The 27,835-nt window shown below is 33.2% G+C and overlaps 1 protein-coding gene across 2 annotated transcripts in view; it reads left to right on the top strand.

The window, feature by feature from the left end:
• The window catches only part of LOC114335879 (WASH complex subunit 2C), a 136,242-nt gene that overhangs the window by 14,321 nt on the left and 94,086 nt on the right, over positions 1–27,835 (top strand). For both annotated transcript variants that reach the window (XM_028286169.2, XM_028286168.2), the window contains exons 3-5: positions 14–150; positions 25,518–25,692; positions 25,748–25,903. In XM_028286169.2, the coding sequence (XP_028141970.2) occupies positions 14–150; positions 25,518–25,692; positions 25,748–25,903 (468 nt within the window). The remainder of the gene's footprint in view (positions 1–13; positions 151–25,517; positions 25,693–25,747; positions 25,904–27,835) is intronic.

The raw sequence follows: 27,835 nt of genomic DNA, 5'->3' as shown, positions 1-27,835 counted from the left end.
ATTTTCTTTCTAGTTATCAATTAGTAGTTCCCAAAAAGAAGAAGAAAAACCCCTTGATGTTAGTTTAACAGCCGAGCTGCAGCTGCTAGATAAATACTATGAAACTGTGGAAATCTCTATAAGTGATAGTGAGGATGAGTCAGAAAAAAGGTAGAGATTTATCGCACCCCAACATCAATAGTGCCTTAACCCTAAAAAAAATGGAAAATCTGTTTTTTCCCAACATGTTCCTTCAGCTAACTTCATTGTGGAATAATAATAACATATAATTTAGTTATAGTCGGTTCGCTAAACTCAGACGCAACTGGCTAGTGATTTTAGTAAGTAATTTTGCCAATTTGGTAAAATTGGCAAACAAAATAATTACTAATTAGTTAATAATTACTAAATAGTTAGTAATTTAAAAACAAAAAAATTACCGACTAAAATCACTAGCTAGTTGTGTCTGAGTTTAGCACCGACTATATCTTAACATCTGCATAGTGCGCCTGTGTTGTTATTTTGTTACTACCATTTCTGGTTTTGGCTCTCTCAGCATTAGCAAACTTATTAAAGGCAGTTAGTCCAGGGTCGAAAAATAAAAACGGAAAAAAATCAATACAGGTATTTGAAGGTGCTAGGGGGAAATCGTAGGGGGGAAATAGTTCATTAAAAATACATACAGAGGTACTCGTAAATCCACCTCATTTTTTTATAAACAAAGGCCAAAGTCAGAAAATATTGTTTTTTGCCTATAGCATTTTTAGTATCATATTTACAGCAAAAGTTGTATTACAAAAGTTGTGTATCATGAAAAAACGATTAATTTGAATTTTTATAAGTTAAAATTCATAAAGTATTAACCGAAATAATTGCAAAAAACCACGCTTTTGCACTATTTTTTAAATGTTAATAAAGTTTACCAAATAGGCCGTAAGGAACTCATACCTTGATCATGAGGTAATTAAGTGCCTTTATTAGTGTACAAAATTTCAAGGAGATCTGTTTGTTAGTTTACTATGGTTTGTTTTTTAACCAAGAGGAATGATTCAAATTTAGCGCGCTGTATTGCTTGTTTGTAATTGGTCCAACCGCAGGCAAGTTTACTCCACTGATATAAAATTTTGACACTAATGACATTTATCAAATTTTGACACTAGTGACATTTCATAGGTTAATTAAGTTATATCGGCGATTTTTGTATTTTCTGTGTTATTCCTTTAATTTTTAGATTGTTGGTCTGCTTTTATATAAAAAGCAGTTGTTTTTTTAAGTCTTTAGCGACGTATTAATTTAATATAATATTTATGGATTACTGCTAATGGCCGACTGGATCAACCAAAAAAGAAGATGTATTTGGTTATTATTCTAGTGACTTTCTTGGGTGTGAATCTGTCTTTTTAGTGTACTCCTCCTGGTTAAAAAATAAACATTAGTTATGTTAAATGCTTATCCCAGACATCGAATGTTTAAACAATCATTGTTGCCCAAGGAGTATTTTCAGAGCTTTTTGGTAAAGTGCAATGAGTTCATAAAGACTCAAAGTACTAAGTAAGATAAAAAAAACAATATATTTGTTTTTTAAATATTGTTAAATGTTGTTAAACAAGTCGATAAAAAAATGGTGAGTTTTTCCTTATAGACAATTAGAATATCTTTGTCATTTTTCTGATAAATAATTATAATTGATTGATTGCATCAAAAAGCTGGTAAAAAACACACTCTAAAAAAGAAAAAAAACTTTCTATGACCAATAATAGATAAGTTATACTTTTTTTTTTTTGAAAAATCGCATCCCTATTGTTTATAAATATTAAGAGTTGAAATTTTTACAGAATGATAATAAATATCTATATTTTATATTGCAATTGATAAGTACGGAATATCTTGTATTCAAAAGGAGTAATAACCCTTTAAAATGAAGTTACTCACGCTGACTGAGCTAGGACCGTGTGATGGGAAAGAACGTCGGAGTCAAGTTTCGCGCTTCGAGATTTTGATATAGAAAGTTCAATTTGGAGCGCTTGAAAAATTTTACAATATCACAGCTTCCAGAGAACGTAGAGCCTTCATTTTTTTTAATTGGGTTAACCCGACAAAAAATAACACATAGCTAATTTTCATTTATCGGAAAAATCGGAAAATTCTGGAAAATGGATCTTTTTATTCAACATTAATTTACAAAATTAACACTAATATATTTTGATAAATATTTTCATCTTCTTCTTCTTAAGGTGCCGAGACCGCTTGTCGATCGTTGGCTCTCATGTTGCCCAGCATATTAACAATCATTGTCTTATTTACAGCCGCACGAAATAGTTCAGTGTTAGTTTTCCCAAACCATTGGCGTAGGTTTTTAAGCCAAGAAGTTGTACGGCGGCCCACACTTCTTTTTCCCATTATTTTACCTTGCATGACAAGGTGAAGTATGTCATATTTTTCTGGGTGACACATTATATGACCAAAGTATTCCAATTTGCGCCTTTTAACCGTGTTCACTACTTCGCAACTTTTATTCAAACGTTGCAAAACCCTTTCGTTTGTGACTCTTTCTACCCAACTGATCTTCAGAATACGGCGGTAGACCCATATTTCAAATGCTTCTAGGTTTTTAAAAGCGATTCTGTCAGTGTCCATGCTTCGACCCCGTAAAGTAGTACTGGGAATATATAACATCGGACCATTCTTATGCGAAGTTCCAAATTTAGATCATGACTGCACAGGATTTTCTTAAATTTCATGACTTGTTCTTGCTTTGGCAATTCTACTTTTTATTTCTGTACTAGGGTTCCAGCTTTCATTAATTTGAGTACCCAGATATACAAGATTACTTACTCGTTCAATTGAGTCATTACCGATTGTTACGTTATAGTTATTATTAATTACGGCTGCCTGTTTACTAATAACCATAAACTTTGTTTTTCTTGCGTTGAGTTTGAGTCCATATATCGCGCAGAATGCCACCATTCGGTTCAATAACGCGTGAAGATGTTCAATTGATCCAGTCAGCAACAAGGTGTCATCTGCGTATCTGATATTGTTCATAAGCATACCATTAATGAGTATTCCCTCTTTTGCGTTTTCCAACACTTCATTTAAGATTGTTTCAGCGTAAAGATTAAACAACATTGGTGACAATATACAGCCTTGTCGAACTCCGCGCTTGATTTTTACTTCTTCGGAGCACTGATTCGCAACCCTAATACATGCAGCCTGGCCCCAATACAAATTTGCGATTATTCTAATGTCCCTACCGTCCAGACCGGTAGTTTTGAGAATATGTAGCATTTTTTCATGGCGAACTTTATCAAAGGCCTTTTCAAAATCAATCGCGCACATGAAAACGTCATGATTTACATCTCTGCATCTTTGAATTAAAACTTGAGTTGCGAATAGTGCATCACGCGTTCCAAGGCCACAGCGAAAACCGAATTGAGTACTTGAGATTCTTTCCTCAATTTTTCTATATGTTCTTTGATGAATTATTCTGAGAAACGTTTTCAATACATGACTCATTAGGCTGATGGTGCGATAGTCGCTGCATTTTGTGGCCCTGTGTTTTTTTGGTAGTACAACAAATGAGGATTTAAGCCAATCTTTAGGAATTTTTCCGCTTTCTTAAGTTGAACAATTTCGTAAGTATCTTAATGCCCTCGTCACCTAAAAGCTTTAGTGTTTCTATGTAAATCCCATCTGGTCCGATCGCCTTGCCGTTTTTTGCGTTCTTTATAGCGTATTGCACTTCTTCCTTAGTTATTGGAGGACCGCTTATGTCATTTAGCGTTTCTAGTTCGCTTCTTTCATCATCGAATAATTCCTTTATATATTCTGTCCATCGTATTAGTTGACCTTCGATATCGATTATAATTTTTCCGTTTTTATCTTCGATTAGTGGAGGATTACATTTTTTATTCAGTCCTGCAACTTCTTTCAGTTTTTTGTGCATATTGAATGCGTCATAGATACGCTCGTAGTTCTCAATTTCTTTACATTGTTGTTTATGCCACTCTGATTTAGCTGATATTATTTTTCTTCGAATCATACTGTTTAGCTTTTTGTATTCTGTCAGATTAGCATTCTTATATTTTCTTCTTACATCCATTAAATTCAATATCTCTTCTGTCATCCACTGTTGCTTATTCCTACGCTGATTTTCCATTAGATGGTCTTCTTGGACTTTTTCCAATGTTTCTTTGCATGACTCCCATAATTGTTCTTCTGAATTTTTATTTCCCAATTTCTGAAACTGATCTTCTAATTTATCGGTTACTATTTCTTTCACTTCCGCATTTGAAAGTTTATCTTTGCTGATCCTAGGAGATATTTTGGGTTTTTTAATCTTTTTAAATTTAAGTAATACTTTAGCTGCTAGTAAATTGTGGTTGGAGGGTACATCCGCTCCTGGATATGTTTTGGAGGACAAGATAGCATTTCTATATCTTTTTGATATACAGATATAATCAATTTGATTTCTTACTATCCTTCCACAAGTGTCCATAGGAGATTTCCAGGTGTAAAGTAGTCGCTTAGGCAAGTCAAAAAAAGTGTTGGATATTACTAATTGTTTTTCTACACAAAATCTAATCATTCTATCTCCACGGTCGTTTCTCGTTCCTAAACCAAACTTGCCAACGACATCTTCTTCACTACCTCTTCCAACCTTGGCATTGAAATCCCCCAATACAATGTTTATATCCTGGCTTCCTGTGAGTGATCATAAATAGTCTAGATCTGAATAAAAGCTTTCGACAACTTCATCGTCATATTGTTGTGTAGGTGCATATACCTGAATGATGTTTAAGTTTGTACGATTTGTTTTTATTTGTAACATTATTAATCTATCTGAGTATAGCACGATATTTTTTACTGATTTTGCGACATTTTGTTCTAAAATAAATGCCACACCATTTCTATGTTGCGGACCTTCTTCACCAGAGTAGTAAATTTCATAATTATCTATCGTCATATGGCCAGAACCCGGCCACCTCATCTCGCTTATACCTAAGATATTTATATTTAACCTTCGCATTTCCTTGATCGTATTGTGAATCTTTCCAGATTCAAACATACTTGTAATATTCCAAGTCGCTATTAAACATTCCTTATCTATTACCAAATTTGATGAATTACAGGGAATTCGCTTGCTGACGACTGGGGAAACCCTGCTGTTTCCCACGCCGAATCTTGGATTCTGAGTCCCATGATTAGTAAATATATTTACATTATTAACATCTGTCATCATGAGTTACTAGGGAAGTTATAATCAGGTAGTTTCCCGTTGCTTTCCTGATTCCACTGCCGTTGACTGAATTTTCAGCTCATCCGCCTTCGGGGCCGATTTCTCAACCCCAGGACAATAGAGTGCCCTTACGTACCTCCTGGTAACGGTTGATTGCTTATACCGGCGCACATTCGGTTTTTATTTAGGTTTAGGTTCGCAGTATCTCAGCCGGTTAAATCATTATTTGATTGTCGCCTGCGACTTTATGGCACCGCACCTGTTACACTAATGACACAGCTGCTGTCCTGTGTCATGTCCTCAGTTGATCCGCCGGTACTTATTTGGCGAAGCCTTATTCGTACCTGTCCTGTATATCTATAGGAACGTTCCCTATCAGCCATTGGGACGCGCCGTGTTGGGGTTAAGGACTTCCCCATCCAGGTCTGTCTTTCACAAAGTACTGAAAAACCCCTACCCAATTCAGAGCTCTTCCTCCATGCAAACTAGACCTAGCACGGAAAAATATTTTCATAAATTATTATAAATTTGTGAATAAATATTACAATATAATTATAGTATAAATACTTTTATGCTGTACCTTTTCTCTCTGTTCTGAGATTGATCAGCATATTCTAATTTCAATTAATTAACCAATTATATTAATCACTACTTATGGAAACAAAAACCAAAGTTAAATAAAACTCTCCAGATAAGATTTATTCTCAGGACTAATTTATTTTAATCTATTACCTTTAGTTTGTGGCTTCTAGCATCTCTGGTTGTTTACTTCTTCCAGGACAAAACAGGGAAAATAAATACACTCAATGTCATATAAAAACTAGAAATATTATTTATTTATCCAAAATACCATAAATATAAGATTTAAATGAATGCTGAAATCGATTTTGTTGTTACTATTTCTTATCTAATACATTTATCTTTAATTCTGCTATCTCCTTTTTTTACAAAAATTTTATTTAAATGATTCGGTAGACTGTACTTAGTATTATACAAAAAAAAAAACAAAATTTAATTTTCTCCTTTTGAATAGATTACTTATTTATTCTTTGAATTTATTAAAGACTATGTTATGCTGTAGAACTGTTCAATAACAAAAATATGGTATGTGGTATACAACACTCTCTCCTTTTTACAAATAATTTGACTAACCTTTTTTTCTCTTCTTTCCTTCCTCTTATGGATTGTGTAGTCCTGGATTCTCCCACACGTTCTCCTTGGATGCTATGACGGTCCTTCTCGTACAAACTGTTTCACAAATAAACAACAGCACTCGCTCGTAATCTCTCCTCAATTTTCTCTCTGCTCGATATCTTGTGCAAACTGATATAACCCGGCTACTCGTTCCAGTCGTTCCAGACAGAAAACTGGAATCTCTTCGGACACGAGGAGATTGAACTTCTCAACTCGATCAACGATTTGTTTCAACACGATTCTGCTTATCACGGCCACCAACTTCACCACTTTACACAAACTTACTACTTTTCAAAAACTGGACAGGTCTCTTCAGATCTTCTTTACACAGTGAAACTTTCTTCCTCATCAAACTCAGACTCAACATTCTTTTCTCCCTCCATGCGTCTCTCTCACCAATTACAAACATCCTCTCTACACATTTCATACATACTTTCATTTCTCAAGAACAGATTATTTTTGTATACAACTTTTCCGTTTTATCAAATTCCAGGAGACACTAAAATTACTCTTGTTTTTCTACATGCTAAACAAAAAACCTTATATTCTAAAACTCATCCATCGTATTTATCGTCTCTCCTTCTAAGAATCATTTGTAAACGTTCTATTGTTAACTTCTAAGCAAAATAAATGTACTTTCTAATCCTACCGCATAAATGTATAAGTCCGTTCAGAGAACCATTAACAAATCACTAACGATTTTCACTTTCCACGAAACACTGTTTACTAACTAAATTATACTATTTACAATTTTTGGTCATATACAGGGCGATGAAAATCTATGATCTCGTGGTCTCTGACATAAATTAATTTTCTAAATTTTTCCCATAAAATTATATAACAATACATATATCTATTTATATACAGGGTGGTTCATTTTATTCGCATCGGTGTTTGTACGGAAAACGACTTGATTTAAAAAAAAATCTTCATAGAAATATACAGGGCCATTAACACTACAATCTAAAAATAATGTGAATTATACAGGGTGCTTCAAAAAAGAGTTGTATATCAAAAATATATTTTTTCTTATGGAACACCCTACACCTGATGAAATTTTTAAATTGCCCTTAAAAAATAATCTAGACTATACCTAAGTACAGGGTGTATTGATTTATTACAATTTTTAGAAAAATGTAAAGTTAAAAAAAAATACTTACGAATCTAAGAATCGGTGACAAATTTTTTCTTGGATCTTCATAATAGACTATTCAGCATATTTAAACAGATGTTTATTGTAACAAAATTTATAATTACTTAATCGTACATTTTTAGATTTAACAATTAATTTAAAACAAAAACATTCTCAAATTGAAAAAAAAATGTATGTGTAGATTATAATTATTGATCTTCGTTAATTGTACACAGTTTATGTACAGGTTTATTAATTTCTTCAATATTATCCCTAATTTTTTGAAATAAATCTTCTTCAACTTCACTTTGGACATCTATAATAACTGTCAAAAGGTTGTAGCATCTTTTTTCGTCAGTATCATCTTTGCAATTTTCTGCAAAGCTCGGTGCAATTGATTTATTTCAAGAAATTATGGATAATGTGGAAGAAATTAATGAACCTGTACAAAAACTGTGTAGAATTAACGAAGATCAATAATTATAATCTATACATATTTTTTTTTCAATTTGAGAACGTTTTTGTTTTTAATTAATTTTTAATCATGTTTAAATATGCTAAATAGTCTTTTATGAAGATCCAAGAAAAAATTTGTCACCTATTCTTAGATTCGTAAATATTTATTCTTTTCTAAAACTATACATTTTTTTTAAAAATTGAAATAAATCAAAACACCCTGTAGGTACTTAGGTATATACTAGCATATTTTTTAAGGCCAATTCAAAAATTTCATCAGGTGTAGGGTGTTTCATAAAAAATATATCTTTGATATACCACTGAAATTATCTATGAAATACACAATGTTACACAATGAAATTATCGATCGAGTTAGCAAATACAAATATTTAGGCACTTTTTTGAATGAAGACAACGATAGCTCAAAACTTCAAACTGATAGTACGAAGTAAAATCTACTCTTAGTAAAAATTAACATTTTTAGCTCAAAAAGTATTATTTAAACTTTCATACGAGTTGAAAAAGTAACAGTTTTTGTCAGTGAATAAAATTGTATACCTATTTATATAGGTAAACTTTAAAATTTTAGTGAAAAGTCAATTAAGAAGACAAGTGTATTCTGACAACTAATAAATATCGGTCCCCGATGGGGGACAAAACTACACAACCGACGTCTTTTGTGACGACAGATGCTGATATGGATAACAGTATTTTAATTTCAAGTGTTACTAGTAATAATCCAAGTGATAGTAACCTCCAGAAAACAAAGCAGTTGGAACCGAAAACTTTCAATATTCTTTCAGATAAGTACAATGTACAAAATATTTGGGTATACATAGAAAGCACTGAAAATAATGTAGGAAAATTGCATGCAATGACAGTTGCCCATATCCTTTTTAAAAAATTTAAACTTAATAACATTTTGGAAATTAAGAGTATAGGCCGAAACCGGATTAAGGTTTTATTAAAATCATTATTAGAAGCAAATAATTTAGTTAAACATCCCCTCCTAAAGTCAGAAAATTTAAAAGCATTTATTCCAAATCACTTACTTGAAATTAAAGGGTTAGTAAGAGATGTTGATACTCGTTACGATATCAACTATCTTATGGAAAATATAGAATCACACTCACGCGTCACTAATATCTACAGATTAAATAGAAAAGTCCAAAAAGAAGACAGAACAGTTGAATTTGTACCAAAAAAAACTATTGTTGTTACTTTTGAGGGGAATATTTTACCTGATCGAGTAGCTTTTAATAGAGTCTTTTTTCCTGTCGAACAATTTGTAGGAAGAGGGACCCAATGCTTCAAATGTTTTAAATTTGGGCATGTATCTAAGCAGTGTAACAGTACTGAAGAAAAGTGTATCAATTGTGGAGAAATTAAAGACGATAAACATAATTGTGATAAAAATTTAACTTTTTGTATACACTGTAAAAGCAAAGATCATGTTTCTATCTCAAAAAAGTGTCCCTCTTACGATAATCAAAAAAAAATTAAAAATATAATGATACAGCAAAAAACCTCCTTTAAAGAAGCTAAAGAAATTTCTGAAAACTCCTTATCCAGTCTAGTAAATCACAACTCTTTTTCACCGCTAACAAATTATGACCAAAATTTTCCTGTTCTTCCTAACAACCATCGTATGTCATTATCACAACCTAATCAAATTCCTAAAAATACCAATTGCAATCAAAATAATTTCCTTTCCCAACCCAATCCTGTAAGCTTTAGTCCTCCAATGAAAAAGAAGAGAAAATCAAACTCTCCCACTATCCAGTCACCTATCCATGAACCATTATTTCCATTCTCCTTTGGACCTTCACAACCTTTGCCGATAAATTCAAATAAACCAAACTACGCTTGTTTGGAAACCAAGAAGAGTAGTATAGCTAGCAACCTATCCATTTTTATCGTGGATTTTTTAAATAAAATTCTTTCAAGTAACAATAGACAACCTATTGATATTAAATTAATTACAAGTAGCATAGAACAGGTATTGGAGGATACTTTGAAAAACCAATAAAATGCCCAAAACACGCAATTTAAATATAATGCAATGGAATGCACGTTCTGCTATAGCTAACAAAAATAGTCTGGTACAATTTCTTTATGATAAAAATATTGACATTGCTATTATAAGTGAAACTTGGTTCAAAAGAAATCAAAAATATAGTTTTAGTGGTTACAATATAGTCCGCAATGACAGAAACGATGGCTACGCTGGTGTGGCAATTTTGGTACACAAATCTCTTCGTTTTGTTGAACATAAAATCAATATAAATTACAATGAAAATATTTTAGTGTGTGCTATCCAAGTTAAATATGGAACTTTATTGTTAAATTTTTTATCTGTTTATAAACCTCCAAAAATACAAACAAAATATGACGATTGGACTAAAATTTTTGAACAATTTGAGGGTCCTTTAATTATAGGTGGTGACTTTAATGCACACCACTCTATATGGGGTTGTCGTAATAATGATACCATAGGGTCACAACTTATAAATGTCGCAGATGATTTAAATTTAACAATTTTAAATAATGGCGAACCTACAATTTTGAGACGTCCTGATCAACAAGATTCGGCTGTCGATGTAACTTTTTGTTCACCTGAATTGGTTAACAAGACATCTTGGAATGTCATTCCTGACACTCTAGGATCAAATCACTATGTCATATCTATAGAACTTCTTTTTGCAATTAATGAAAATGAAATATCTCCTAAAAATAAATGGAATATTAAAAAAGCCAATTGGGCGTTATATTCCTCTACTATTCAAAATTTACACGATACAAACAATTTTCACTCGGATAATCTAATTGATAAGTACTCCTTCTTCATAAATAATATAAATACGGCTGCGGGAGTAGCTATACCCCAATATAAACCTTATAAATGTAAAAGGCACCCACCTCCTTGGTGGAATATTGATTGTGACAATATTATCAAACAACGAAAATTGGCTCTAATAAATTACAAGAAAAAAAGTAATTTTGAAAATTATGTTCAATATCAGGAGATTGCAGCTAGAACCAAAAAAACATTAAAAAGTATAGCCAAAAAGCATTGGATTGAATGGGTCTCTTCGCTCAATAAAAATACATCCGCTACAACTCTTTGGAATCAAGCTAAAAAACTTTACAGAAAACCGCTATCAAACATAAAATCTTTAGATCAGAAATGGATGGATGACTTTCTTATTAAAGTTGCACCCCCAACTGCGAACCCTCAAATAATTCCCAGCTCCATAGCATCAACCCCAGCTGATAAAAATCATTTTCTCTTAAAACCTTTTACTTACAATGAACTAATTTTCGCTATAAATAATCGTAAAGATAATAGTCCAGGATACGATCATATCAAATACTCCATGCTTTTAAACCTTCCAGAAGTAGCAAAACATTTTCTATTGGACCTTTTTAATCGTATAGTTCAAGACAATTCTGACGTAAATATTTTTAAAGACATAATTGTTATTCCGATTCTAAAGCCTACAAAAGATCCAAATTCAGCCGAATCTTATCGACCCATTTCTCTTTTTTCGTGTGTATTTAAAACTTTGGAACGTATGTTAAAAAACAGACTAGAATGGTGGGTCCATACTAAAAAGTTACTACCAAACAATCAATTTGGATACAGACGAGGATGTGGAGCTTTAGATGCTTTAGCTACACTTGTAGCGGACATACAGGGTAATTTTTCTAGAAATAATTATTTGCCTACTTTATCACTAGATATAGAAGGCGCTTATGACAGTGTGTGTTTACCTAGATTAAAAGACAAAATGATCAATCAGTTTCAAATACCCATAAAACTAGCACAAACTATTCTTAATTTCTACACTGATAGAGTTATACGTTATAGAGTTATACGTTAGAAACCATAAAAATGAACTTCTTGGACCACGTTATAATAGTTGGGGATTACCTCAGGGATCAGTCTTAAGCCCTTTTCTTTTTAATTTGTATACGGCTGATTTTCATAGCCTTAATGCACCAAGTATTACTTACAAAACAATCCAATATGCGGATGACTTCCTCATATATACAGAAAGGACAAAATATGAACCCTCCCTTACAATCTTAAGAAAATTACATGAATATTTCTCAAAATGGTTTTGTGAAAATGGTTTTAATTTATCCACTAGTAAATCTAATGTGTGTATTTTTTCACAACATAATATTCCTAACACAAATACTATTTTATTAAATGGCCAAACTTTAAATTTCTGCAAGTCAATAAAGTATCTAGGCATGTTTCTAGATCAAAAGCTAACTTGGAAATTACACATCGAGTATATGCTTGACAAAAGCAATAAAGGTCTAAACTTTTTAAAATCCATTTCTAAAACTTGGTGGGGAGCTGATGTAGAAACAGCTTTACTATTTTACAAATCTTACATCAGATCTATTCTGGACTATGGATGTATACTTTATGGATCAGCAAGTAAACAAATTTTAAATAAAATTGATGTATTTCAACGTACTGTTCTACGTATCTGTATGGGAGCAATGAAGTCTACTCCAATAGCACCATTGCATGTTGAAGCTTTAGAACCTCCCTTGAATTTTAGAAGAGATTATCTGAGTGAAAAATTTGTTGTGAAAATTGCATGTATCAATAATTCATTATATTCTAGCATAAGCTCACTAAACACAGATGATCTAACAAACAGTTACTGGACTCATAAAAATACACCAACCCTGTGTACAGCCTTTAGAACCATGTGCAACAATAAGTATATCAACAATATCAACAACCTTGATACTAACGACTATTTCGCATTTTTTTATGAACCTGATATACGTATACCTACATATTATAATAGTTCATTATTAGATTCATGCATCTTGAATTCCTGTATAGACAAATGGCCCAAAGCAACTGTAATCTATACAGATGCATCCAAAACATCGGAAGGGACCGGATGTGCTTTCTACATTCCATCTAAGTCAACAGAAAAAATGTTCAAATTACCTTCTAATTGCTCAATTTTTAGTGCAGAAGCAATTGCAATTCTTGAATCCTTGATATATTTCGATAGTTTAAACAATAATTCAGTGTTAATAATATCCGATTCATTGTCAGTTTTATTATCTCTCAAAAATTCAAAATTACCCAATTATAATTCTAATCCTTTCATTTACCAAATTAAGAACATGCTTGTCAAGCTTAAAAATAAAAATAAATCTACTAATTTTATTTGGGTAAAAGCTCATGTTGGTATAAAATATAATGAGCATGTTGATTCTTTAGCTAAAGCTGCAATAACCTCTTCAGCTGAAATTGTACCAGAGGAGAGAATTTGTATTCCTGACACTTTTTGTATCTCTAAAAGAAATCAAATAGATCGTTGGAAAACTTATTGGCAAACTTTTTGTAACCACTCAACAACACAATATATTTATATACAACCACAAATTCCAAATTCGAGATGGTTTAAGAAATTTAGTAACATCCGTAAATATATAACAACCTTAATAAGATTGAGATTTGGTCATGCTTGTTATCCTACTCATCTTGCTAAAATCAAAATTTACAATTCAGACTTATGTGAAACATGTCAAGAACAAGGAGATCTTAATCATATCTTTTTTAACTGTTCCAAATATATTCAGCATACAGGAACTCTTTTAAGCAGCTTGCAAACGCTGCAAATATTTCCTCCGTACCAAATAAATAACCTATTGGCTACTAATGACAAAAGAGTATATGATTGTCTAATCAAATTTATACATAGTACAAATGTATGTCTGTAATCAATTTTAGCCAATTTCGTTAACCTTTTTTTTACCCAATTGTTTATTTTCCCTCCTTTTCCCTATTTATAGTAATGTCTTTTAGTAATTTTTAAGAGGTTTTTTTTTTCTTTTGACAATTTTGATCTGTTTGCAATAGTAGGTATAGATAGACACTTTTTTATTTAGTATTAAGTAAATTAGAATAATATGTTTTTCTTTTTAATAATTTGTATTAGGTTTAATAGTTTTTTTTTGTATTAGTATTAATTATTATCAAGTTGTATCTGGCTAAATAGCTAAGTGCTAAAGTCACAAATAAAAAAAAAAAAAAAAAAAAAAAACGATAGCTCAGCTGAAATCAAAATAAGAATAGAAAAAGCCAGATCCATATTCACTAAAATGAAGAGAGTGTTCTGTGGAAGAGATTTGAGCATTGAAATGAAACTTCGCCTGATGAGATGTTACATACTTTCTGTGCTGTTCTACGGAATGGAGTCATGGACGCTGAAAAAGATTGACACCAAAAAATTAGAGGCATTTGAACTGTGGATGTATCGCAGAATCTTTAGAATATCATGGACGGAGAGAGTCACAAACGTCGAGGTCTTGAGAAGAATGAATAAAGAAAAGGAAGTCACATTTACGATCAAAAAACGAAAACTGCAATACTTGGGACACATTACAAGAGGCGAAAGATATGAACTGCTTAGAATAATTATGCAGGGGAAGATAGCAGGAAAAAGGTCCACAGGAAGAAGACGAAACTCCTGGCTGAAGAATCTACGGGAATGGTATAGCTGTAGCAACAACGAATTGTTTCGGTCAGCAGTTTCGAAAATACGTGTAGCCCTGATGATCGCCAACCTTCGGAACGAAGATGGCACTTGAAGAAGAAGATATACCACTCTTTTTTGAAGCACCCTGTATAATTCACATTATTTTTAGATTGTAGTGTTAATGGCCCTGTATATTTCTATGAAGATTTTTTTCAAATCAAGTCGTTTTCCGTACAGACACCGTGGTGAATAAAATGAAATGAAATGAATGTATATAAATAAATATATATATACTATAATTATATTTTATGAAAATATTTATCAAAATATATTAGTTTTAATAATGAATGTTAAATAAAAAAGTGCATTTTCCAGAATTATCCGATTTTTCCGGTAAATGAAAATTAGCTATTTGTTATTCTCTCGTTGAGTTACCCCGATTTAAAAAAATGAAGGCTCTACTTTCTCTGGAAGCTGAGATATTGTAAAATTTTTCAAGCGCTCCAAATTGAACTTTCAATATCAAAATCTCGAAACTGGACTCCGACATTCTTCTATATCACACGGTCCCAGCTCAGTAAGCGTGAGTAACTTCAATTTAACGGGTTATTACTCGTTTTAAATAGAAGATATTCCGTACTTATCACTTGCAATAAAAAATATAGATATCTATCATTCTGTAAAAATTTCAACTCTTAATATTTATAAACAATAGAGATGTGATTTTTCAAAAAAAAATTATAACATTGGTCCTAGAAAGTTTTTTTTCTTTTTTTATGTGTGTTTTTTCACCAGATTTTTGATATAACTAATTATAATTATTTATCATAAAAAATGACAAAGATATTCTAATTGTTTATAAGGAGAAAACTCACCGTTTTTTTATCGACTTGTTTAACAACATTTAAAAAACAAATATATTCTTTTTTTTTAACTTTCTTAGTACTTTGAGTCTTTAAAAACTCATTGCACTTTGCCAAAAAGCTCTGAAAATACTCCTTGGGCAACAGTGATTGTTTAAACATTCGATGTCTGGGATAAACATTTAAAATAACTCGTAAACTAACAAACATATCTTCTTGAAATTTTGTACACTAATAAAGGCACTTAATTACCTCATGATCAAGGTATAATAAGTTCCTTACGACCTACTTGGTAAAAGTTATTAACATTTACAAAATAGTTCAAAAAACGTGGTTTTTGCAATTATCTCGTTTAATTCTTTATGGATATTCATATAAAAATTCAAAATAATCGTTTTTTCATGATACTGTTACGTTTTTTTAGGAAATATTACGCGAATTGACTTTTAATTATTATTAAATAAATAAAAGACTTACTTGAAATTGTTTATTTATAACACTTACAATTAACACTTATTTAACAACAATATCTAATTTATTTTACACTTTCTAACATTTAATTTATTTACAAATACGACTTATCTACTTTAAAAATACATACATTTCAGCAAACCGATCAAACAATAAAACAATATATCGCGTCGAATATATTAACTGACTCCTCATTCTAAAAATGTCTGTTTATATAGTTACATACAATTTCTACTGAGTTCCAGAAACATCAAAAAAAGGTAAACATTAGTTGGAAAGCAATTGTTATGTTGAAATGGAATATACCAGAAAAGGATGGAACATCATAAATCAAATTAGGTAGACACGCTTCTCTCACCCGCAGACAGTTCGTCGCGACAGCTTCTGTTGTGGACAGAGCCGGCCTGGGACCGTGACATTGCCCCCTCCTCAAAAGATGGTTCCTCCTGGAACCTTGTCGGGACTGGAACTGGATGCTGGTATCTGCAACTGGACCCTCTTTTACAACTCCCAGTTGTATAAAAGTGACAGGGGACGGTCTTCGCTCCGCACCAGTAACTATGCGGATTGCAACAGACTAACACCCGGACCTCGGTGTCTTTAAAAATTTCTTCTACCATATTTCGGATAACTCTCCAGTCTAATTGGCGCTGTAATTAAATGCCTCTTCAAAGTTTCAAAGGCCGTTTGGCAGTCTCCATCCCAGCAATAATCTCTTGCTTCCTCTGTAAGTCGCGTTAATGGCTTAGCGATATCTGCAAACTTCTTAATGAACCTCCGGTAGTAAGTACATAGTCCCAGAAAACTTCTCACTTGATGTTTATCAGTTGGTTCAGGCCATTCCTTAATGGAATCGATTTTTCCTTTATCCACGGCCACTCCTTCTTTGCTGACTATATGACCTAAATAATTGACTTTTCTTTGAAATAACTGGCATTTCTTGGGATTTAACATTAACTGGGCAGCTTTAAGTCGATTAAAGACGTCTTCTAAATTCTTCAGGTGGTCTTCAAACGTCTCTCCCAAAACGATTATGTCGTCTAAATACACCAGGCACGTTTTCCAAGATAACCCTCTCAACACATTTTCCATAAGCCTCTCAAATGTCGCAGGAGCGTTACAGAGTCCAAACGGCATAACGTTGAATTCCCATAATCCAGATCCTGTCGTAAAGGCCGTCTTCTCTTTGTCCACTGGATCCATTTCTACCTGCCAATATCCAGACTTCAAGTCCAACGTAGAAAACAATTTACTTCCAGCTAATGTGTCCAACGTGTCGTCGATCCGAGGCAGAGGATAACTATCTTTCTTGGTAACATTGTTCAACAAACGGTAGTCCACACAGAACCTCGTAGTTCCATCTTTCTTCTTGACCAGGACCACCGGAGAGACCCATGGGCTCGTAGAAGTTTCTATCACCCCGTCTTTCTTCATTTCTTGAACAATCCTTTCAGCTTCCTCTCTCTTCGCCTGTGGTAATCGTCGAGCTGATTGACGAATTGGCCTAGCAGTACCAGTGTCAATTTTATGTTTGACAACTGTCGTTCTTCCTGTCTTTCCTCCTTTCGGTACGAATATGTCACGATATTGCCTAAGAAATTCCCTTAATTTCCTTTTCTCCACTTGATTCAGAGATTGGCCTGCAACTGCAACCATTTGGTCGAACTTGTCGTTGGAATTATCTGATGTTGTTGTCTGACGGATTATGGACGTCACGGGTACACAAGTTCCTACTTTTGTCTCCTTCTTGATGGTCACCGGGTAGTCATTGACATTAATCAATCTCACGGGAATTTCTTTAGCAGAAGTAACCAATTCCTTTCCAATTATGATTCCTCGGCCAACCTCCTCGTCGTGGTTCCATGGCTCCATCATAACAGGCGTTCCTTCTTCTACAGTTCCCTGTAGCCGCGCTACGATGATCGTTTCACTCCTCGCAGGCACAACTGTATCTTCTTTAATGGCTGCTAGCACAGTTCTGTCATCATGTGGATGAAGAAATACCTCCTCGTTGCCAACTTTGATTACCCTATTCTTAAAATCCAATTGAAATCCATGCAAATTCATTACGTCCATTTCTAATATAACATCTTCTTCGATGTCTGCAACTATGACAGTATGGACGAACTTTTCTGCTCCAATCCCTAATTGTATCTGGATTTCTCCATGGGTGTTGGCGTTTTCACCTGTGGCAGTCCGCAGTCGCAACCTCGTTGGTAAGAGTTTCTTACGGCTGTTTAAAACTGACGGCCGTATAATGGTCCTGGTCGCTCCGGTATCCACCAACAATGTATACTTTTTACCATTTATTTCTCCATCCACATATACACTATCTTCACGACATTTCAAAGAAGCTATTAGTATGAGAGGGTCTTTGGAAAAGTTGCGGGTCGAAGCTGCCCCCCTAAGGCCGACCCGTTCTAGTTTTCCTGCTGGTGAGTCTCTTGACTGTTATTGTACCTAGGGTACTTACATGAACTCCGTACGTGTCCCATTTCCCCACAATTCCAGCACCTTATGGTCTTTGTTTTCTTGTAGGAAATGCCCTTTATCATATTGACAATCTGGTCCAGTTTGTCTTCATCCTCTTCCTCTTTCACAGTCCTAACTTTACTGTACCCGCCAGAGGCCTGGGTAGCTGATTCGTATTCGAGGGCGGCAGACAAGACATCAACCAGCGTCTTGTGACGAGCTAATCGCAGTGTTCTTTGCATTTCATGATCACGAAGGCCATCAATGAATGTTTGAACAGCCAACTTTTCCATCATGTCTTCGGGAGCTGTTGGATATGCATATCGTACCAACCTGGCAATATCGACCTCGTATTCTTGAAGAGCTTCATCTTTCTTTTGTCTTCGATTTTTAAACTGCGACTGATAGACATGCTCTAAATGTTCGTGTCCGTATCGCATATTCAGTCTCTTTTTAAGCTGCTCGAAGTCATCTGTCTCCTCTACGGCTATGGTCTGGAGGACATCCAAAGCGTCGCCTCGAAGAGCAATAGTGAGGTTTACAGCTTTTTCTTTTTCGGACCATCCGTTCGCTCTGGCCGCCGATTCGAACTGTTTCATGTAGTTGTTCCATGATGACTTTCCGTCGAAATTTGGCACCTTAACACGAGCATGACCTACACTCCCTTCAACTATCGACCGTGGCTCCAACTTGTATTTGGTTTCATCATCTTTAATATCTGTTAAGATGGGTTCCACCACTTTGTCCACTTTTTCCGTTTCCTCCAGTTTCTTTTCTATTTCCTTGATCTTTTCTTCAAAGGTAGATTTTATGGACGATATCTTGTCGTCAAAATCCGAAGTGACTTTAGAGATCTCGTTAGTCATTTTGCTGTCAAGGGATGAAATATCACCCGAAACTTTCTTCTCTAATGATGCAATGTCTGTCGAAACCTTCAAAACATCCGAGGAAACTTGGGAAATTTCACTAGAAACCTTTTTCTCTAACGATGTGATCTCTGTTGAAACTTTGTTCTCCAGCGATGTAATGTCTGTCGAAACTTGGGAGATTTCACTAGAAACTTTGCTCTCTAACGATGTAATGTCTGTCGAAACCTTCGAAATCGATGAGATCACAGCAGCATGCTTGTCTTCAAACAAATAGGTTTCTGGATCTTGGCCCTCTTCTTGAAGAGCGTTCTTTAGACGTTCGACTAGATCAGCCTTTTTCCCAGTAGTGTCCATGTCTCTCTCTTCTAACTGGTTGCGGAGCTCCTTAACGATCAATTCAGTGATTTTCTTATGTTGTGAAGACATTGTCACACACTTTATTTATTACGATTTATATTTTATTTATTTTTAAAAGTTCCACACTCTATTTAAACCGAAAATTTACGTTAAATTTATGTATTTCAAGTATCCTCACTTCTGCACCATTTTGTTACGTTTTTTTAGGAAATATTACGCGAATTGACTTTTACTTTACTTTACTTAATCAGTAGACCCATTAGTACCTTTCGGTGTAGGGCCATTTATAATACAATTCATTAAATTACAATTCAATAAATTACAATATTTTACAATCTTCTGGATTGTCCTAGCTCTTAACGAACTTTCTCCATTCCTTCCTATTGGATGCCATCTGTGTTGCTTCCTGCCAAGTCTTACCCTTACTCTGCAGTATCTGCGAAATGTCACTGTTCCATTCTTTGATGGGCCTTCCTCTTCTATTCTTACCTATTGGTTTGGCTTCCCACACTCTTTTCACTTGTCTATCATTGTCCATCCGGGTTAGATGTCCGAACCATGCCAATTTTTTCTTCTTGATTGAGTCGAGTATCGGCTTGATTTTGAGTCTTTCTCTTATTTCTTCATTTCTGATTTTATCTGTTCTTTTTACTCCTATCGTTCTTCTGAGGTATTTCATCTCTGCTGCCTGTATTTTGCTCTGGTGTCTTTTGTTTAATATCCAATTTTCTGCTCCATATGTCACCGTAGGTCTATATATTGTTTTGTATATTGTCATCTTGGTCTTTGTTGATATTTCTTTGTTATTAAGGAATCCTCTATTTAGTGCTTGGAATAGTTTTCCTGTGTTTTCCATTCTGTTGTTAAGATCGTCCTCTATGTCTCCTTTGTTGTTGATTACTGTTCCTAAGTATTTGTATGAATTTGTCTGTATTAATTGATGTTGGTCTATCATTATTTCTATTTGATCTTCCGTCCCTTGTTTCCTTGATATTTTCATTATCTGAGTCTTCTCTTTGTTTACGTTTAAGTTGTATTTGCTTGCTTCTAGGTTCCATTTCTCTAAGTTGTATTTCAGTTTTTCTGCTGTTTCCGCAATTAATACTATGTCGTCTGCAAATATACACATCTCAGCGTTTATCATTTGCATTCTGTTCCAACCGATGCAGTATTTCTTGAAAGTTTTCTTACATTCTTTCACTATCTCATCTATTACATTTATGAATAGCACTGGGCTGAGACTTCCCCCTTGTCTAACTCCTTGAGTTGTTTCAAATGGTTCTGACTGTATATTTAACATTCTTACTGTATTTGTTGTTTTCATGTATATACTCTTTGTTGCTTCTATCAGTTCTTCGCTTACTTCCTTCTTCTTTAGGCTTTCCCATATATCTTTTCTTTTGACTGAGTCGAAGGCTTTTTCCATGTCTATAAAGCTCAGGTATATTTCTCTATTTTTCTTTAATGCTTTTTCTATTACTTGTTGCATGGTAAATATATGGTCTTGTGTGTTGTGTCCTTTCCTGAATCCACTTTGTACGTCCTCTAATTTATGTTCTATTTCTTTTCTGATTTTCCTTTCTATTATGGTTTCGTATACTTTTGCTGCTACACATAGTAGTGATATACCTCTATAGTTCTTACAGTCTCTTGTGTTTCCTTTTTTGTATATAGGTATAATTACTGCATTTGTCCATTCTCTGGGTATTACTTTTCTCTTCCATATTAGGTTATATATGTATAACAATTTTTCTTTTGCTTTTATTCCTATATATTTCATCATTTCTGGTGCTACTTCATCGCTTCCTGGTGCTTTTCCAATCTTTATCTTTCTTATTGCTTCTTCTAGTTCTTCTTTTTCTATAGTTTCTGGATTTTCCGTGCTTCTTATGGATACTCTCTTTATGTGGCTTTCCTTCTCCATTGTGTTCACTTGATTTCCATTCAGTAACAGCTGGAAATGTTCCCTCCATCTTTCCATTATTGTTTTATCGTCATTTATTATTATTCCTTCCTTGTTCATTATTTGTTTCAGTTTCGTTTCTTTGTTGCTTCTTAGGTTTTTCAGTGTTCTATAAAATAATTTTACGTTTTCTGTGCTGTTTTCTTCCATTTTTTCTCCGAATTTTTCCCAACTTTTCTTTTTCTCTTTCCTAACTATCTCTTTAACTTTTGTTCTTTTTCTCTTATAATTTTCATATTTTTGTTGTGTTTTGTCTTGTATGTATTCTTTCCATAATTTCTTCTTTTCTTTTATTTCTCTTTTCACTTCATCGTTCCACCAAGACGTTCGTTTCCCTCTGTTGTTATTTCTTGTGGTTCCACATATTGATTTAGCTGTTTTATCATCGCATTTTTAAATTTTCCCCATTCTTCTTCTATTGTTTCTGTTATTATATGTTCATTGTCTATTTCTTTCTCTAGCCCTTCTGTGTATCTTATTTTCGTTGTTTCTTCCCTTAGTTTATAAATTTTTATTATTTCTTTGTGTTCTCTGTTTATGTTCTCATTTCTTTTTATTTCTTTTCTTTTGCTTTTGAATGTGGTTTCTAGTAGATAGTGGTCACTACCAATTTCATAACTCCTTTTCACCCTTACGTCTCTTATCCAGTTCTTCTCTGTTTTTTGCACTATAGTATAGTCTATAATTGATTGTTCGTCTCTTGATTTGACTTCTCTTGTGATCTTGTGTATCCTTTTATGTTGGAAGTGTGTGTTCATAATCACCAGGTTATTGTCTAGACAGAATTCAAGTAGTAATTTTCCATTTTTGTTTATTTTTTCCTCCCCATACGGTCCGATGACATTGTTCCATTTTTCTGCTTCTTTCCCCACTCTACTGTTCATGTCTCCTGTGATCACCATTTTCTCTGTACAATCATTTATCACTTCTTGTAATTTGTCCCAGAACTCATTCTTTTCGTTTTTTGTTGCGTCTTCATCTGGTCCATAGCATATGATTAGGTTTGTATTGGTTTCCTCTGTATCCATATATATGTCTACTCTTAGTATACGTTCGTTGTAATATATCCAATTTTTTACTTTGTTGATACTATCCTTCTTAATCAGGCACGCTACTCCTGCCTGAGCTCTCTTCGTTTCCTCCACTCCACTGTATATTAGTAACATTCCGTTTTCTAATATTATTGATCCTCTTCCTTTTTTCTTTGTCTCTGTTATAGCTACTATTTCAATGTTCTTATCTCTAATTTCTTCCCCCAGTTCTATTTCTTTCCCATTTATACCTCTTACATTCCATGATGCCATTTTCAAAATTGTTCTGTTCTTTTCTATGTTTAAGTTGTACTTCAATTTGTTTTTCCTTACGTTTGTGTTATTATCTTTAAATCTGGTCATGTCCCTGTTCTTTGCCTGTTTTGTTTCTCGGTCCATCATTGTGTTTTCTACAGCTAGTTTTTTGAACAAGTTGGTTCTGTATTGTATGTTACTTTTTCTATCCGGCTTGTTTTTTGGTTCCATTTCCACTTAATGCCTTCAATAATTATGAATCCATATCCAATTTTTGTCCTTTTCCCATTAGTCTTTTCCTCTGCTGCTATCTTCCTAAGGTTTCTTTGTATTTCTATCTCTTTTAATGTTAGGTCACATTCTATATATACTCTATGTTGTTTATAGCTCATTAGTTTACCCTTGGCTTTCAGTATTTTCATTTTATCTTCGAATTTTTTACATTCTATAACACACATTGTTTCATTTATCTTTTGTACCCTATTTATTTCTGATTTTACTCCCATTTTTGCTTCTATGAAGTTCTCTATTTGCTCTGTTCCTATTGTGTCTAGTGGTAAGCCTCTCATTATTAGGTTATTTTTCTTCTTTTCTTTCTGACATGCTTCCAAGGTTATTTCTATTTTATCTATTTTTTGTTTCATCGTAGCCATTTCTTTCTTTAGATTTTCATTTTCTCTTATTATTTCTTTCATTTGCAATTTGTATTCATTATTTTCCTTCCTAATTTCTTTTAGTTCCTCAATCATATTACCCATTGTATTTTTTATATCTTCCAGGTCCTTGTTTTTCTTTTTGTTATCGCTTGCTAATTGTCTCATTAGTTCCATCATTTCGTTCTGGCTGCTGGTTTCATTCGTTGATGGTTTCGACCTGTCTGGTGTTCGGTTCACTTTTCTACTCCTGCTAAATATATCTGGCTCCTCTTTGCTTTTTCTTTTACCGTCCTCATTAATGCTATCATTACCATCCGCCATCTTTCTTCCTATTCAAATTATTAAAGTAGGTATGTATTTATAAATACAAATATTAAATCAAATTAAAACCTACTTGATTAAATCAAATTAATTAAATTTTTTACTTTAATTACAAAATATTTATATATTATTCAATTTTTTAACTTTCTTAGTACTTTGAGTCTTTAAAAACTCATTGCACTTTGCCAAAAAGCTCTGAAAATACTCCTTGGACAACAGTGATTGTTTAAACATTCGATGTCTGGGATAAACATTTAAAATAACTCGTAAACTAACAAACATATCTTCTTGAAATTTTGTACACTAATAAAGGCACTTAATTACCTCATGATCAAGGTATAATAAGTTCCTTACGACCTACTTGGTAAAAGTTATTAACATTTACAAAATAGTTCAAAAAACGTGGTTTTTGCAATTATCTCGTTTAATTCTTTATGGATATTCATATAAAAATTCAAAATAATCGTTTTTTCATGATACTGTTACGTTTTTTTAGGAAATATTACGCGAATTGACTTTTAATTATTATTAAATAAATAAAAGACTTACTTGAAATTGTTTATTTATAACACTTACAATTAACACTTATTTAACAACAATATCTAATTTATTTTACACTTTCTAACATTTAATTTATTTACAAATACGACTTATCTACTTTAAAAATACATACATTTCAGCAAACCGATCAAACAATAAAACAATATATCGCGTCGAATATATTAACTGACTCCTCATTCTAAAAATGTCTGTTTATATAGTTACATACAATTTCTACTGAGTTCCAGAAACATCAAAAAAAGGTAAACATTAGTTGGAAAGCAATTGTTATGTTGAAATGGAATATACCAGAAAAGGATGGAACATCATAAATCAAATTAGGTAGACACGCTTCTCTCACCCGCAGACAGTTCGTCGCGACAGCTTCTGTTGTGGACAGAGCCGGCCTGGGACCGTGACAATACACAACTTTCGTAATACAACTTTTGTAAATATGATATAAAAATGCCATAGGCAAAAAACAATATGTTCTGACTTTGGCCTTTGTTTATAAAAAATAAGGTCGATTTACGAGTATGTACCTCTGTATGTATTTTTAATTAACTACGATTTAACACCTTCAAATACCTATATTGATTTTTACCCTGAAATCGCTCATATTTATTTTTCTACCCTGGTGTAAGTTTGCATTACGCTGTGGCCGAGAAGAATTATTACTCAAATAAAACTTCTCTAGTCCATAACTAGATTTCAGGGTTCTGGCACTAATGAAGCCAGTGCGATGTATATTTTCAAGTTTCTAAAATTATTTTCAAAATATAGGAGTAAAATTGCAATTATTCACATAATGTTTATTGAGTATGAGAAAGTTAATCACAATTTTGCATGGTATGATTGAATTGGCTGAGAAGCGAAAGGAGAAGTCAAAAGATATTAACCGGTGAAACAGTGAATGCGATTGGCGTAGGACACAGAACAATGGAAGCACTTGGTAAATAACTATATTCAAGAACCGATGGATAAATGTTGACTAAGAGAGAGAAAGGGAGAAAGAAACAGATGCTTGAATAAGGAAGAAGAAAGAGAGAGAGAGAGAGAGAGAGAGAGAGAGAGAGAGAGAGAGAGCCTGAGGAAGAAGTGAATAGGAGTAAATTGATCTATATCACAATATACTGATTTTGTCTATAGCTTGTTTTACCAATTGAATTGATTCTATTAACAATTGTTTTTTTAGCTTTGTTTTAAAACCGAAAGATGTATATGAACATAGACCTCTACCTCCCCTCATTGGTTCTGAGGAGTGGTACAAAAATTGGTATTTAGAGGAAGATGATAGCGATGTAGATTCTCAAAAGTCTGAAGAAATTTACAGTGAATCTGATAGTGATGATAACCTACCTAAGGATTTGGTAAAAATTAAATATTAGCCCCAGTCTCTTTGTTTGCTAATATGTTTTGTTTTAGATAATGTCTGAAAGTAGCTCGGAGCTAGATTTTTCACCTCAAAATATTGAACATAGACCAGTAGCTAATTCTACCATGAAGGATACTAAAAAGAAACCAGAGTCGATTAGTTCTAGTGATGGAAGTGAAGGTCAGCTTTATCCGGAACCACCTAAAGTATGTAAAAAATGTGTAGTTTGTACGAAGTTAAAAAAATCAACAACTTCGATATAAATGCCTTTGAGAAATAATTATTTACACAATAAGGATATATTATATAATATATACAGAGTGGGCCAAAGAAAACAGTCCACCTCGATATTTGGCAGTATTTATTAGATTTTAAGGAAATGGCGAAACAGGTCCATTTTTTATCTAAGGGGGACACATTTTTACGGTACATACATCTGTCATTTGTTAACCCCCTCCCTTCCACTTCCCCCACCCCTTATTTTTAAATAGGAAATAGGGGTCGTGTGCTAGCTCATTTGAAAGGTTATTCAATTCTCTATTCAGTAACATAAACATTAACATAATTATTTATACAGGGTGTCCAAGAACAAAATATTTTAATTAAAATAATTGACACAAAAAGAAGAATGTATGTAATTTAATTAATTCAAAATACATTCTACTGCTGTCATAAAACAGAAAAAAAATGTTTTTTGTTTTTTGTTAAATAAACATTGCTTTTCGCTTAATGTCAATGGTCAAGCTGCCACCCATCTGCCTCTTGGTAGGTTGAATATTGAATAAGCAACAAACAATGTTTATTTGTGAAATAATTTTTTTTCTGTTTTCTGACAGCAGTAGAATGTATTTTGAGTTTAATAAATTACATACATTCTTCTTTTTGTGTCAATTAATTTAATTCAAAATCATTTTCCTTGGACACCCTGTATAAATAATTACTTATGTCAATGTTAATATTACTGAATAGAGAATTGAATAACCTTTCAAATGAGCTAGCATACGACCCCTATTTCCTATTTAAAAATAAGGGGCGGGGGAAGTGGAAGGGAGGGGATTGACAAATGACAGATGTATGTACCGTAAAAATATGTCCCCTTTAGATCAAAAATCGACCTGTTCCGTCATTTCCTTAAAATCTAATAAATACTGCCAAACAACGAGGTGGACTGTTTTCTTTGGCCCACTCTGTAATATATATCCCTTCACTATTCTTCAACTTTATACTACACTCACGGCCGAAAATATTGCATATTTTGAAATTAACATGTGAAATGAATTTTTTGTGCTGCCCCCAGTGTCACATGTTTTAAAGTATCATATAAATGGTATAATCAGATTTAAATTTGACATGGGCTATATCGGGGCTAATTTTTAACTTAAATCCATCGAGGTAAGTATTCACTATTCTACCGACATGAAGACCTCCATTATGGTGCATTAACACGAATTTGTTATCCTATATGGCTGACAAATGGCAAAATATGATCTTCTCATAGTGCTATGGAGTGGTATTTCTTGGACAGGAGATACCGAATTTGTGGAGGTGATTGGGTGAATGACAACTGATATGTACATTTAAGTCATTCATCCAATCACCTCCACAAGTTCGGTATTTCCTGTCCAAGAAATACCACTCCATAGCACTATGGCATATACAGGATGATTGATAAGTGGGGTAAAGCTCAATAGATCCGCTATAGTAATAGATAGTAATAAAAGTTAATAACAAAAATTGTAGCCAACTTTGAGCTTCACATTACAAAATTAGTTAGAATGCTTCGATAACACAGTGGCAGACCAAACTTATGTTTTTTTTAAATGGAACACCCTATATTTTATTTTACATTCAGAATACTGCTAACTTCTCCATCACAAAAATATAAAGGTTTGTTATGTTATACAGGGTATTTACAAAGTTGTAACCAATTTTATATAAAAATTGTATTAAGTTCAACTCCCTGTATTAATAAAAATAAGCACAATAGCAATGGTTTTTTAATGCCATATTTTTTATTTATTGTCAAAATTTTCAAAAATTATTGCCATTGCTAATTTTCTTTATATCAAATACAGGGTGAGTCAAAACGCAAGTACATTATTTTCTCAGTAATTTTAAAAGGAACACCCTGTATTTTA

Source organism: Diabrotica virgifera, chromosome 4 (assembly GCF_917563875.1).
Source record: "Diabrotica virgifera virgifera chromosome 4, PGI_DIABVI_V3a".
Classification (NCBI taxonomy): domain Eukaryota; kingdom Metazoa; phylum Arthropoda; class Insecta; order Coleoptera; family Chrysomelidae; genus Diabrotica; species Diabrotica virgifera.
This window is presented reverse-complemented; position numbering and strand designations above follow the sequence as displayed.